The 16,204-nt window shown below is 39.2% G+C and overlaps 1 protein-coding gene across 2 annotated transcripts in view; it reads right to left on the minus strand.

Annotated features, from left to right (window-relative positions):
* Positions 1–15,286, minus strand: part of pik3r2 (phosphoinositide-3-kinase, regulatory subunit 2 (beta)) — a 53,758-nt gene extending 38,472 nt beyond the window's left edge. The window contains exons 1-2 of one of the 2 annotated variants that reach the window (XM_086072492.1): positions 15,093–15,286; positions 2,237–3,067 (exon numbers count right to left, since the gene is read on the minus strand). In XM_086072492.1, coding sequence (XP_085928618.1) covers positions 2,237–2,555 — 319 coding nt within the window. In that variant the 5' untranslated portion in view covers positions 2,556–3,067; positions 15,093–15,286. Of the gene's footprint in view, positions 1–2,236; positions 3,068–4,393; positions 4,540–15,092 lie in introns of those variants that run through there. The other variant, XM_086072491.1, reaches the window with a different exon arrangement.
* Between the last annotated feature and the right edge of the window lie 918 nt (positions 15,287–16,204).

Consider the following 16,204-nt stretch of genomic DNA (forward strand, 5'->3'; position numbering starts at 1 on the left):
GCAGGACGGCTCATTCCAGACGCCGTTAAGTTGAAACTAAATGCAGTTTGTGATTATCATTTAAAAAAAAAACATATTCAAACCATTTCATAAAATTCTACGTCAAGCGCTACTCTGCTGGTGTCCACCACCTTTCGCTGCAAGACGTGATGTCATCAACTATCACTTCCACGTGCCTATGACTATTCTTAACAAGCAATTAATCGCTTGTTGCTGGGCCCATACCCGTTGTAAAACATACCCGTATTACTACTCGTATTACTGTACTGTATAACGCTGTGGTGGCTAAACTCGTTTTCATGACTGGCCAGATGGTAGTTAAGGGTCCCCCCACAGGGGGGTGTTATGACAGAAGAATCATAGAAATCGCCTCCATCCCATTCTTACACGACACGTACACCAACTATCCTTCATGTATGCAGTATCATTTCAACAACAAATGAAGGAATTAGATTTTTTTTAAATGCTGGTAATGTCTGTAAAAATGTATTGTGCGTTGTGATGATACAGGATCAACCGAAAGTTGTGGTACTCTAAATTGCGAAACTGTGTTGTCTTTTGTTGAAATTCCAGAATATACACAGCCATATCAAACTTAACTTAACATAATAATAATTATTATTAATGTATTGGTATTATTATTTTAGATTGTTTTTAAAATAAAGTACACCTAGATCGGGGGTGTCAAAAACACGGCCCGCGGGCCGGATCGGGCCCTCAAAGGGGGTTTAATTCGGCCCGCGAGATGATTTTCTTAAAGTAAAAAAAATTCATTGTTATGTCGGACCAATTAATCTGCCGGCCACAATCAAAACATATAAATTCTTAATTTCACAAGCAGGCCTCAGATGAGCAATGCAACTTGGATGTCATTATTTCACACACAACTTAAAGTCACGGTTTGTTATAAAAAAAAAAAATTGTTTTTATCATAGACCGACATAAACGTGTTAAATACGACACAAATTGAATTACCGGTAACACAAATACATATGACAAGGATTAACGTCCTTATAACTTCATTAATTATAATTAAAATAAATAAAATAATTTGCGTTCTCTCGCAATAAATGCGAGTTAACGCAAAAGTGGTTTTGCGGGTGGACGCCTTTTTATTCATTTATTTTTTACATGTTTATATACTTCCGGGTCAGTTTGGATACTGTAGCCTGGAATGCGCGGGTGAGAGGCGGCGCACCATAGCATATAGATATCTACGGAAGTACCTTTTCGAAATAAAATTCAGTTAAACATTCCCAATGCTGTAATCGCGTCCCCTCACAAAAAAACTAACTTTGTTGTTTCGATACCGTTTTTGGCCCCCGATGCCCAGCTTTTGCAGTATCGGCCGATTTTTTTCCTCAACATGAAAAAGCTGTCCTGCCATTGGTTCAGAGCATTCAAGGGCCAATAGGATAGCTTAGCTCGGCATGCAGTGAACGTGTCACACATCAGTGAATGTCGTGCATGAGCAAAAAACAAGATGCTAAAAGTCCTATTTTACCGTCAGAATTAATGGTATCGGCATGTTACTTGTTAGTATTTACCGATATCACTGTTTTAATGCAGTATCGGGGCCTCTGCCGATACCAGTATCGGTATAGGAATAACACTAAAGGGAATGCAATAATTTTTTTTTACCCCTACCATGTCACTTTTAGGGGCTCCGTAGCAAGTCAACCAGATCCATACTATTCACTTAAAAAAAAAAAAAAAATCTTGAGTCATATTGAATCATTTGTCAGAAATTGAGATACAAACGGAATCTTAAATTTGTGTATTCTAGTAGTAATAACTGTTTAAAAAAAATACAACAAATTCTGAAGTACAGACACTTGATTTGCTTGGTGGGCCAGATCTGGCCCCCGGGCCCAACATTTGACACCTGTTGCATTGCATCGTGTGTTCTTGGTTTGATTAATTATGGATGGAAATACGCTCGCAGAGATAGGCTGTCGTGCAAAATAAATCATCCCAAATAAATGTCATTTGCGCATGGTCCCGATTCCAATCCCTGCCAAATTGTCTTGGTATCGGTACTTTGAAAATATGTGAATAATACATGGAAAAAATAGAAAAAGTTTGACTTAAAAATCAGTTTTTTAATTAAAATATTTTTTTTTTTTTTGGGGTCAAAAATGAAAATATTTGTTCATGTCTGTCCCACAACTGATATAAAAACATACTGGAAAATCGAATCCCCTTCATTTGCAATAAACACTGCTGGTGGCCTTACCTTGACATGACTCGGGCGTGGGAGCAGCAGGTAAGGGTCGCTGAGACCTGGGTTGACTGGACGGCAGCGCCATCTTGACGGGGCCCACATATTCGACGTACGTTCCGGGGAAGTCGCCTCGCTGCTTGGAGCGCTCGTTGTGGCCGAGAAGCCAGCCCAGGCACTCGGGCTTCTCCGCGCATCCCTCGTGATAATTCTCCACGGACAGCAGCGAGGCCTTGCTCACAATCAGCAGGTCCCCTGGCTGCAGATCCAAGTCTTCCTCCTGGTCCTTGGTGAACACGTAGAGGGCACGGTACCGGAAACCTTCCGTTGCCATCTTGCGAAGGGGGAAGCGCGGTTCAAAATGGCCGCCGAGCGGAGGATTATATGGCGCAGGCCGAGTCCCCCCTTTGCAGCAAGTGGGTCCAGCGAGACGGAAATCCTCCCGAGAAAACAGCAAATGAAAAGTTGGACGTTGCGGAGGCGCCTTCGGTGGAGGGGGGGGGAAGGGGGGACCCGCGGAGTCACCCGAAGCTTAGGAGCATTTTCACAAGTCCGCAAGGTGGCGCTTGACCTCCGCAGGCGTACTTCAGACCTGACCGGTGTTGGTGAAGTGGTGCACTTTCCTCAGCTTGATGCCGCGGTTGAGCCAGATGATGGAGCAGAGGGAGAGCGTAGGCAACATGCTCCTGAAAGCGCCGATCACGATGCTACGGGGGAGAGGCCGGGTTCAAAATTTGCCCGTCGGCTCCCTGCAAGTGGAGTACCAGTAGCGGAAGCGGGACGGTCTTTAATCCTCTTCGGTTCTAGAAAGCTCCCAACATGTTCTGGGCGGGGATTATGAGCAACCTGCAGGACATTAAAACCCAAAAAAAGAGAGAAAATGTGAAAAGTCAATTTAAAAAAATGATATATTTACATTAAGCGCCAAAAGCAGGAGTCATTCCATAAAAGTCTGGCATAAATACTCGCGACAGTATTTCGGTGCAAGGAAGCTTAAAAGCGCATGAAAACGGCGAACGGTAGCAACGCCGCGCATTTTGTGCAGTCTCCGGAAAGGACACAGATCGGATGAGGCCGCTGCGTCATAACCGACAGCAAACTCGGTCCCTGGACAAGAGCCTCCCAATTCCCCTCGCCCCACATTCACACACACACACACAACGGCTTGAACCCGATGCGTCACGATTTGCTCAGGAACATGAACTTCGACTGTGAAGTTGCGCGTTCCAAGAAAAATGTTTTTTTCGTCGAAGGAGAGTACGAAGGAAAGCCTGGCTAAGGGTTCACGAGAATTTGGTGGGACATGCAAAAGGCTTGCTGGCAAGGAAAGCAAAACATTTTTTTGGCCTTCATTCTGTCATCATGAAATCACACTACATTCGCTCAATACGGCGCATGCGGCAAACGGCGAGCTTACGGCACACCAAAAAAAAACACAAAATAAAATTTGCGGCATTACCGAATACCAACTTGTAAAAAAGCAAAACATTTCAGCCAAATGGTTACACCCGCATGCGAAAATGCGGGCCCGAACGTCCCCAAAGTTGCGTTTGAAAATGGCAACTGGACGGAGGGAAGAGATGGCGAGCGAGGAAGAGATTATGTTTTGCAGATTAAGTACAAGATCTGCGGCCCGTAGACCGGCCGAGGACGACGATTATGTTATCGGAGACGCAGGTGGACACACGAGCTCGGGGCAAACTGAAAAGGTGGATGCAAGTTTTTGGTGTTCTGTGGCAACAGTTACGAGCTATTTAGGGCGATGTTTAAAAAAAGAAAAGAAGGAAAAAAAAGGTCCCAAACCAAATAGGCCTGCGCAGGCCTAACGTTGTGCAACCACAAAAAAAATGCTGAATGAATAGATAGTGTTGAGAGTGATGCATTGCAGACACTAAGATAAAAGTAGGTGAGCGCACGGTTTAAAAAAAAAAAAAAAAGAATACAAATAAAAAAAAAACGCATAATCGTGCTGGTTAGCTTTGAATACCGAAGGGCATGCTTTCGAACCGCATGACAGCGTGGTCCCCTCGCGACATTTGGAAAGAGAACATCAATTCCTTAATAAAAGCGTGTCGAGGTACAATATCGTTTTGTCTATTTGGGTTCCCAAAAATAAAAAAATTTAAAAATAAAAAGAGAGCGATGGAGGATGCAGCCGAGTGCAACACTCACCCCACTTTCGGTTGAGAGAGAAGCCGGACGGGCTCAGCCAGACTCTCCGTTCAACATCCTTCCCAGCCGACGAGCGAGAGGTGCCAGGCGAGACACGTGGCACTGGCATACCCAACCACAGCCCGCAATCCTCACACCACCATAACCCACCCCCCCCCCCCTTTAGCCCTACCCCCTCCCTTCTCCCTCCACCTGCTCCCCCCCCCAAACACCCACAGTCCTGCCTCTGACTGCCCCCCCCCCTTCCCTCCTTCCCCATCCTCACTCAGCAAAAAAGTCCAATGGTTGATCCAGTTGCCGTCTGGTTTGTTTACAATCCGGCAGGGAAACAAGTCGAAGAAAAGTGGAGGGCAAACGCCGCCCTGGTCGCGCGAATCCCGTTCCCGCGACCGAGTTCCGGCAAAGTGGCGCGAAGAAGAGTCGTCGCAAGTCCTGCTCGGAGAGTGTTGAAGAAGCGGTCCGCTGCGCGAGGCGGCGGCGGCGGCGGCGGCTGGCCAAGCTCGCCATCGTCAGATCCGTCCTTTTTCATTCTCCCAACTTTTCTATTCAGTCAGAGAAAGAGAGCAGGCGGGGGGGAAAAGCGGAGGAGCACTTTCGCTGCCAGCGGACTCCGAGCGGCTGAGCGAGACCGCAGGAAAAATAATTAATGAATAGGCAGCAAGTAACTCACTGTTGCTAGAGCGAGGGAAAGCTCTTCCCGCGACGCGATTGGCTGGCCGCGCGCACCATGTGCTACCCGGTCACCAGAGAAGCCGGGCAAATCAAGGAAACGTTCTAATATTAGAAAATGTTTCTAGGCAGCCATCGCGCGTCTGACCCAAACAACTGCACCTTTTCGCCACACACAAGAGCCTGACGCAATATTTTAGCCACGTATTTGATGGCGTCAGAGATGCTTTGACAGCAAAGTCTTTATTTTGTGGTTACAGAAAGACATTCTGGCGAACATCCCGGCCTCTACATATTGAAATATGGTGACTACTAACTGGAATATTACAAAGTGGGATCATTATATGGAATTATGAAATATGTACACCATCAAATAAAAATGGAGATATTTAACCGGAGAGTTTATACAGTATTCATTTATGTGTGACTATATTTGATTTGAATTACTTTCATGGCCATTTTTACTACACTTTATCATCCCTACATCATCTTATCTCATTCACTGCCATAAATTCATTTAAAAATGTTCTAAATGTACAATAAACTCATACTCTTGTTAACAAAAGTGGGAAAAAAATGTTAAACTAATAGAAATAGTTCAAATGATTTTTTTGACGTCTATAGCCGTCAATGGCAGTGAATGAGTGAAAAAGAAAAGAAAACATTATTAAAAATTTGGGGTGTCAAGCGATTAAAAATCACTAGTTAACTCACAATTAATCACACATTTTATATCTGTTCTAAATGCACAATATAAAAAAAATCTAGGTTTTCATACTCTTGTTAACAAAAGTGGGAAAAAATGTTAAACTAGTAGAAATAGTTCAAATGATTTTTTTGACGTCTATAGCCGTCAATGGCAGTGAATGAGTGAAAAAGAAAAGAAAACATTATTAAAAATTTGGGGTGTCAAGCGATTAAAAATCACTAGTTAACTCACAATTAATCACACATTTTATATCTGTTCTAAATGCACAATATTAAAAAAATCTAGGTTTTCATACTCTTGTTAACAAAAGTAGGAAAAAATGTTAAACTAGTAGAAATAGTTCAAATGATTTTTTTGACGTCTATAGCCGTCAATGGCAGTGAATGAGTGAAAAAGAAAAGAAAACATTATTAAAAATTTGGGGTGTCAGGCGATTAAAAATCACTAGTTAACTCACATTTAATCACACATTTTATATCTGTTCTAAATGCACAATATAAAAAAAATCTAGGTTTTCATACTCTTGATAACAAAAGTGGGAAAAAATGTTAAACGAGTAGAAATAGTTTAAATTAATTTAACGTTTATAGCCGTCAATGGCAGCGAATGAGTGAAAAAGAAAAGAAAACATTATTAAAAATTTGGGGTGTCAGGCGATTAAAAATCACTAGTTAACTCACAATTAATCACACATTTTATATCTGTTCTAAATGCACAATATAAAAAACTAATTCTAGGTTTACATACTCTTGATAACAAAAGTGGGAAAAAATGTTAAACGAGTAGAAATAGTTTAAATGAATTTGACGTTTATAGCCGTCAATGGCAGCGAATGAGTGAAAAAGAAAAGAAAACATTATTAATAATTTGGGGTGTTAGGCGATTAAAAATCACTAGTTAACTCACAATTAATCACACATTTTATATCTGTTCTAAATGCACAATATAAAAAAAAATTCTAGGTTTTCATACTCTTGTTAACAAAAGTGGGAAAAAATGTTAAACTAATAGAAATTGTTGAAATGAATTTGACGTTTATAGCCGTCAATGGCAGCGAATGAGTGAAAAAGAAAAGAAAACATTATTAAAAATTTGGGGTGTCAGGCGATTAAAAATCCCTAGTTAACTCACAATTAATTACACATTTTATATCTGTTCTAAATGCACAATAAAAAAAAAATCTAGGTTTTCATACTATTGTTAACAAAAGTGGGGAAAAAAATGTTAAACTAATAGAAATAGTTCAAAAAAATTTTTTTTACGTCTATAGCCGTCAATGGCAGTGAATGAAGTTAATTTAGAACCAGGGATGAAGAATATTTTCAAAAAAAAAAAAGCATCCAACAATTGTGAAATTGAAAATTATTCTTAGAATTGATTGTGGATTATGTCTGCAATGAGTAGTTTTGTAGAAATAAATAAATAAGTGAAAGCAAATTGGAAGGGCCTTTAGTATTGCTTTTAAGTTATATACATGATTAGTACTGTATAATATGTATTATACTGTAACGCGCGGGCCATTTGTGTCCATAGGAAAGAAAATGCATAAACACCAACACTGCAAATTGACCTAGATACTTCTGTCTTACTGTATTATATTTTTAATCCGCTTAATGTTTTTTTTTTTTTCTTGTTTTTATTACGGCAAGAATATCAATGCTGCTGACCCTGGGAGCGCTCTGCACCTTTTGTGATTGTTTGATGTTATAACAAAGATAAGTACAAAATTAACATTTCAGATATTTAAAAATGTTGGAAAAATATTTACTAGAGAAATTAATACAGACTGGAGCTATTTACTTAAGTTTTTAAAGACGCACTGATGAAAAAAACAAACATTTTGCAAATCTGAAATGTTCAATAAATTCAAGTTAAGTACTGGAATTTGTTTTTTATTTTTTTATTTTCACGCCAATATTTGTTTCCCTTTTACTGAAAATGAACATCATCTCCAAATATCCTCCTCCTTCGCTACTAATAATAGGTATCGGAAAAAACATATCGGCCTATCTCAAATGGAAAAGCATCACCAAAAACAGCAGCATTAGACCTTTGAGGTCAGCTTGTGAAAAAATACAAAAATCGATTTTTTTTTTTTCAGTGTCTACAATGTATGAATATATACTGTACAATTATCATGGTATAGTATTTAGCCACAAGATCCAAGAAATATAAAATACGTTCTCTTTTAATATGAAGGTGAATAGGGGTGGGGAACTAGGGGTGGGAATCTTTGAATGTCTCACGATTGGATTCCGATTTTTGGGTGTGCGATTCGATTCAGAATCGATTTTTGATTACGAATGATTTTTGATTCAAAATGACTTGATTGACAAGGATTTTTGCTTTAATTTATAGATGTTCAAGAAATCGTAATGATCTACTCCAGTCTGACTCGCTAATGCTAATTAGCGCGCTACTCGCGGCACTTTTATCACTCAAAAGAACGGGTCCACGCTGCAAAAAAACAACTTTTATTGGAATAACTTGATCGTGACTTTTTCCTTCTACTCTCTAATGTGGCTGCAATTTAACAGTGTATTAGAGCGCGTGGAACCACACTGCCCCTCAGTGGCCAAATCGGGTACAACATGAACAGCGCTCCCAATAAAGGCACACACAAACAAAGACAAGACAGTTAAAATAATTGAAATAAAATCGTGATTTTTTATAAGAACAGATTTTTGGGCACACCCCTAGTGGGAACCTCTGGGTACGATGCGATACGATATGCGATATAAGGCTCACGATAACGATTATCTCACGATATGACGATTATCGATATATTGGTCAGGCAATAAATCCCCAATAATCTACGATAAAACTACTCAAGACATAAATTGATGTTTTTTCAATGAGAAAATAGTTTCTTTTTGTACCATCGCTGAAACAAAATATCAAAACTAGTGTCTTCTTCACAGTGAACAATTTTTTTTTTTTAAATAAATACAAATATCTCCTTAACAGAGACAGACCACTTTCTGTGAACAAATTTGTGTCTTTTCATAAACACTATTGTCAGTTCCATAGTGATTTTTTTCATTTTATAAACGGTGATGATTTTTTTGTGCAACAATGCAGAAGTAAATAAATACAATTACTTAAATATTAAATCCAATTAAATCAATGTTATTATTCCTCAGAAATTGTGTGCTTCAAAAAGTCGAACCATAGAATATGTTTTGAAATGTTACTTATGCAAAACTGAGTCAGTTGAAGGACAGATAATAAATGTCTTAACACAAGTAAAAGTAAGCTCATGAGTCTTCTTCGCCTGAAGACTTCCATAACATTTCCCCGTCACTCTTATGAGGTGCTCCCCCTAGCGGCCTGCCAAGTAATTGCTCAATAAGTAATGAACAATGGAGCCGTTATAGTGGCTGTATATCAACCACAAATATCGCGATACTTGCGTAGATGTATCGATAATCTATCGGGAGACATCGAGATATCGTCACACTTTTACTGGTGAGATTACATAACAATACAATAAGCTCCATCTATTGACACATTTTGGTTTCAGAGGAAAGAGGTGTCAACAAATTGAAAACATTTGCAGCAGTTCACCGACAAGCCTCAAACTGAGCAGAAAAAATATACGGATAGCCTCATATGAACCAGAGTGCATGGGCATAAAAAAAAAAAAATATATATATATATATATATATATATATATATTAGGGGTGTGCCAAAAAATCGATTCTCATTTAGTACATTCAGAATCGATTTTAAATGTCCCCAAATCGATTTTATTTAAATTATTTTATACTGTCTTGCCTTTGTCTATGTGTGCTTTTATTAGGAGCGCTGTTCATGTTGTACCTGGTTTGGCCACTTAGAGGCAGTGTGGTTCCACGCGGTCTAATCTACTGTTAAATTGTAGCCACATTAGAGAGTAGAAGGAAAAAGTCACGATCAAGTTATTCCAATAAAAGTTAATTTTTTTCAGTGTGGAGCCGTTCTTTTGAGTGATAAAAGTGCCGTCAGACTGGAGTAGAGCATTACAATTCCTTGCACATCTATAGATTGAAGCAAAAATCATTGTCAATCAAATCATTTTGAATCAAAAATCGTTCTTAATCGAAATTCGATTCTGAATCGAATCACAGGCCCAAAAATCTGAATCGAATCGTGAGACATTCAAAGATTCCCACCCCTAATATATATATATATATATATATATATATATATATATATATATATATATATATATATATATATATATATATATAAGGTGGCTGGAAAATAGGGGCGCACCGATCGATCGGCCTGCCCATTTATCGGCCCCGATTTCCTTAATTTTGGAAGCTCGGTGATCGGCCGATCCCTTAAACATAAATCGATCTTTTCCACCGATCTCATCTCCCTCCTCAGAGGTCTGAAAAAGTCAGCCACTGTCTTGTTCTGCTGAGATGACTAATAGGATTTTCATGTTTCATATTTGAGAGAACGACTTCACGTGCAGTTAAAACAACCCATTTGTATTATTTCACCGATATTGTTCAATGTTTTCCAATAAAACAAGATTGGAACACTGAAAAAAAAAAAATCGATATCGGCAGGTCAGACTTTTTAAAAGATTGGGGATCGGTGATCGGCCAGAAAATGGTGACCGGTGAACCCTGCTGGAAAAGAGAACGTAATCGCTGGCGAATGGAAGGAAACAATTAATGCTGTAAAAGTTTGCGTTGAGACTTTGCGGCCGTGCTGCTGGAGGAGCCGATGACCGAGGCACCGCGCTTGCACGTGGCTCCGGGCCATGGAGCCGCATGCAAGCGAAAAATCCACTGCGCCGCAGCGGAGACGAGAGACAGGACAACCTTTCAGGGGGACTCGTCAAATGGAGGCTTGGGTAGGGTGCGATTTTGAAGTGAATTCACGAGGACGTTGTTAAACGCAAACATTTGCTACGAGGTAACATTTGGGGATATTGAGAGACTTTTCTTTCTCTTCTTTTTTTTTTTTTACTTCCTTACTCTAAATGTTTTTCAAGTTTGCTGTCAAAATTATTTAACATTGTCAATGTATGTTCTTTTAGTACTTGCTTTACCTAATAGTTGCGTCCATTGTGCAGAGAGAATATACGGTAGGGATAGGCCGATAATCGGCCCGGCCAATAATCGGCGCCGATATACAGCATTTTATGTGTATCGACGTCGGCCTCTTTTTTTGTTTTGATGGTTGATGCATTAAAAACTGTTATTTTTGCTCCGACGGGCACTTTTCTGCTCCGTCTGCTCTGAGTCAGCGGCTGTTGACTCCCTGCAGCATTGTATGACATCTGCATCATATTTACTCGGGCTGGGAATCGTTGAATGTCTCACGAGTCGAGTCGATTCCGATTTTTGGGTGTGCGATTCAATTCAGAATCGATTTTCGGTTAAGAACGATTTTTGATTCAAGCTGATTTGATTGACAATGATTTTTGCTTCAATTTATAGATGTTCAATGAATTGTAATGATCTACTCCAGTCTGACACGCTAATGCTAACTAGCGCGCTACTCGCGGCACTTTTAACTCAAAAGAACGGCTCCACACTGCAAAAAAAAGCCCTACTTTTATTGGAATAACTTGATGGTGACTTTTTCCTTCTACTCTCTAATGTGGCTACAACTTAACAGTGTCAGACCGCGTGGAACCACACTGCCCCTCAGTGGCCAAACCGGGTACAACATGAACAGCGCTCCAAATAAAAGGCACACACAGACAAAGGCAAGACAGTATAAAATAATTTAAATAAAATTGATTTTGGGGCATTTAAAATCGATTCTGAATCGTACTAAATGAGAATCGATTTTTTGGCACACCCCTAATATTTACACACAAAAATGTTTTGCTTTCATTCGAGTTTCAACATGAACAACATGTATTTATTTACTGCAACTAGTGCTGTCGCTATCGAATATTTTTAGAATCGATTAATATATTGATTATTCAATCGGCAAATTACATTGATTTTAATTTTGCATTAAAGTGTATTACAAAAAGCATTTTCCCCCCCAATCACTGTTTCTTAACTAATGATTGGTGGTTATTTCGTACTTCGTATTCTTCTAGTGATTAAAAAAGGGAGATTGATGTTATACTATGTTACCAGTTCAGTTATGTTCCAAAGTAAAAACAGAGTATGTTTGCAAATGTCTTATTTTGTTTAAAACACAAAAGATAATCCGTCTTCTTTCATTAAGGACTACGGAAATCAGTGTTCAATTACTGTTGACGTGCTGAAATCAGAGGATTTGGACAATTTCCTCGATTATTAAACTTAGGGGTGTGCGATTCAGAATTGATTTTAAATGTCCCAAAATCGATTTTATTTAAATAATTTTAACTGTCTTGTCTTTGTTTGTGTGTGCCTTTATTTGTAGCGCTGTTCATGTTGTAACCGGTTTGGCCACTGAGGGGCAGTGTGGTTCCACGCGCTCTAATACACTGTTAAGTTGTAGCCACATTAGAGAGTAAAAGGAAAAAGTCACGATCAAGTTATTCCAATAAAAGTTGCTTTTTTTGCAGCGTGGAGTTGTTCTTTTGAGTGAGAAAAGAGCCGCGAGTAGCGCGCTAATTAGCATTAGCATCTGACTGGAGTAGATCATTACAATTCCTTGCACATCTATAGATTGAAGCAAAAATCATTGTCAATCAAATCATTTTGAATCGAAAATCGATGCTGAATCGAATCGCAGGCCCAAGAATCGGAATCGAATCGAATCATGAGACATTCAAAGATTCCCAATCGATTTATTTTGACAGCTCTTTAACTGCAACTAATGTATTTTTCATCTATCTACACCGGTGGCGTTTAGTGACAACCAGCAGAATTAGACGGATGAAAGATGAATTAACCCGCGTATCCACTTCTTGCCATTAATGCAACCGAATAATAGCTTCACGTTCATTTAAACAGGCCCACATTTCACAGTGAAGATCTCAATTTTGGAGCAAACTGAGACGACATCAATATTTCTGTATGCACACACGATTTTTGTGCCACTTCTGTTTGGTGGTGTGCCATCGATTTTCTTTTTCAATGTAAAATAATGATGTGCCTTGGCTCGATATAAAAAGCCTGCGAAACATTGCCCGAGGCGCCGTCAACATCACGGGGATGACATCAAACAAATCAAATGCCTTCTTTTATGTACGTTCTTGCCGCCGTTTGCGGTCAGATTTACGCAGAAAAGAAAAAAAAAGCTCGTTTTGAAAGGATAATAACTCACCTGTCTTGAACCAAGCTACGCTTTATGTTGCATGTTCACATCATAAAAGAGTAACGACATCCACTGTGCGCTGCATCAACCCCCTTTAGCCTTGACATTAAAAAAATTAAAATAGCCTTCATGTGTTTCGAGTGTGGCCCTAAAGATATTGTCGCCCCGTTACTATTTTTGATCAAATAGCACCATTTCAGTTTAACTCCGCCTCCCCTGGACCTACAACAAACATAAACCCAGCTGGAGTCCATCTGCCGAAATGGGAAGTGAGGGAGCAAATATGTTTTTAATTCGTCACTCTTGGCAGTTTCAGAGGATTTAGCCACTTTGAATATGAAGACGTTTGATCACATTAGGCCCGCCCACATCGAGTGACAATGGCGGGGAAGAAATAATTATGAAGTTAGCGACTCGCATCAGTCATTCGAAACCTCGCTTATAGAGTATAAATAAATACTTTATTGGTAGGGCTTGGCAGTTGCCGGATGGTTCTTGCGTCGTACCCAGAAACGTTTGTTTTTGTTGTGAAAGCTCATGTATAATGAGATGACATTTTTGACAGTTACACCGGTGACATTCCTGACATTAGCGGTAAAAAATTTTTTTATGTTGGATGTCATTATTTTCTGTCATTTTAATTTAAGTCAATGATTTGACGGATTTTTTTAACCATCAATTCAAATTTCTAACATTCATTTTTTATTACTTAACTTTTCTTCTTTTTTTTTTAATCCAGGCCTCCATATAATGGGAGAAACGTTTTCATAGCGCAAGTCGAGCCGTTGCTAGCTAACATGTTGGGGTGGGAATCTTTGAATGTCCGCGATTCGATTCAGAATCGATTAAGAATGATTTTTCATTCAATCTATAGTTGTATAGTTGTATAGGAATCGTAATGATCTACTCCAGTCTGACACGCTAATGCTAACTAGCACGCTACTCGCGGCACTTTTATAATTTAAAAGAACGGCTCCACACTGCAAAAAAAACAACTTTTATTGGAATAACTTGATTGTGACTTTTTCCTTCTACTCTTTAATGTGGCTACAACTTAACAGTGTATTAGCGCGCGTGGAACCACACTGCCCCTAAGTGGCCAAACCGGGTACAACATGAACAGCGCTCCAAATAAAGGCACACAGAGACAAAGACAAGACAGTATAAAATAATTTAAATAAAATCGACTTTGGGACATTTAAAATCGATTCTGAATCGTACTAAATGAGAATCGGGATTTTTATAAGAATCCATTTTTGGGCACACCCCAAGCGAGCCGTTGCTAGCTAAAGATTTTTTTTTGTCTGTTTGCATACACTACATAAACGAGAGTATTAGCTAAAAGAGGTCAATAGTTTTGTGTTTATTATTTTTTTTAGGGTGGCAAGTAACGATTATTTCAATAATCGATTAAGCTGTCGATTTATTTCTTTTTACTCGACTTAAAGTACACTACAGTGTGAGTAGTAGTACTTTTGCCACCTCACTGCAAAGACTTGTGGATATTAGGACTACTTATTGCAAAGTTTTAAGTTCACTAAATTAGCATTTATTGTTTAAGAACTTTTTGTTTCTATAGGTACGTTTTCTTTTCTTTTTTTTAAGTGCACTATATGCAACTTTGATTCAATTATTAAGTACACCCCCCCCCCCCCCCCAGTGCTAATTGTCCATCAACTGTCCATGTTACAGTGGCCTTTTTTAAAAGCATAAAAATCATCCGATTAGAACTGTAGTCATTTTTTTAAGGAGTAATAAAAAATATAAAAAACAAATATATATATATATATAAAACATGTCAATGTCGAGTCAACCATTCTCCACAAAGTCTGTTTAAAAAGCAACAAACAAAATACGACTCCGAGAAGGAAACATTTAGCGAAATAAAAAGTGACACTTCGTAACTTTGCTACACTTTGCAAGGCGGAGCTGCTAGCAACATTAAAAAAAAATGCAACCTTTCGCCTTATAAACAACCACAAAAACGCGTAAAACGAAGCTGGGGTCGCCAAGCACGATTTGAAGCTTCCACCATTTTCCAGTAAGTTACAGTGGCTGCCTCGCTGTACTGGAAATGTGCAATAAGTTGAGGGGGAGAAAAAAAAAACTTACCCGTGGATATTTCTTGAGTCTGCTGACTTTTTCGTGGCGTCGCTCGAAATTCTGCAAATGGCAGGAGTCGGTCAATGTGGAGAAAAGTACACTGCAGCTTCCAGTGGTGCACGGAACTTGTGGAAAGCTCTTCTTTTTTCGCTTCGCTTTCTTTCCTTTTCCCGTTCAGAACTCCCAGCTCCCCTGCACAGCCATTTTCCAGCACGGCAAGGGAGGGGGGGAGGGAGGGAGGGAAGGAGGGTGGAAGGGAGGTGAGGGAGGGGGAGGGGAGGGGGGCGCGTGGGAACAGCCAGGCGGACAGCGGGAAAAGCCGAAGCAGCACGGAAAAGTACGAACAGTCCGACACAGGCTACGGATGAACAAAACGACGAATTAAAATCATTCGTGTGACAACGTATTGCCTTCAGTTGAAAAATAAAATCACCGTTTTTTTCTAAGTAATTGTTGGGGCAGAGCTTTATTTATTGATTTATGTATCTATTTATTTATTCTGGGCTGTTACCCCCCACGAGCAATTTCCTTTCAGTTTTATGGATTTTTTTTCTTCTGTTTTACGGAATTGTTTGGGATTCTGTCACTAACACACACAAAAAAATCAGAATAACTGAAAAATATGATTTGAAAAAACAAACAGGGAAAACTATTCATAAAAACAGGAAATATAAATAAAAAAAACGGGGGGAAAAATCAACATAAGAAACAAAAAATTACTTTTAAAAAGCAACAAAAAATAGTCCAAATAATAAAGCCCCAAAATAAATGATTTTGAAAAAAATAAGTACATTCACATCGCAAATTACGGTTTTGAATTATTAATATCATAGGAATTAAACAGTTGCCTATTTTTGAGGGGAAAAAGTTAAAATGTTGTAAAACTTCATATTGGTAGGGGGGGGGGGGGGGGATCAATGTTAGGACAACTAAAGGATGGGTGAGTACCAATAAGCAGGTATCTGGTGGGTTGGGGGGGTCAGACTTGACAGCCAGTGTGTGGGTCGGGACAGCATTAGTCCCATAACAACCTGATGGGGTATATTGAACCTTCCAGAGGCGCTTTAAGAGGATATTCATATTCCAGAATTTTAGCCTACAAGAACTCCACTTGGAAGAAA

Source organism: Leptonotus elevatus, chromosome 1 (genome assembly GCF_054856555.1).
Source record: "Leptonotus elevatus isolate MCC_2025b chromosome 1, RoL_Lele_1.0, whole genome shotgun sequence".
NCBI lineage: Eukaryota > Metazoa > Chordata > Actinopteri > Syngnathiformes > Syngnathidae > Leptonotus > Leptonotus elevatus.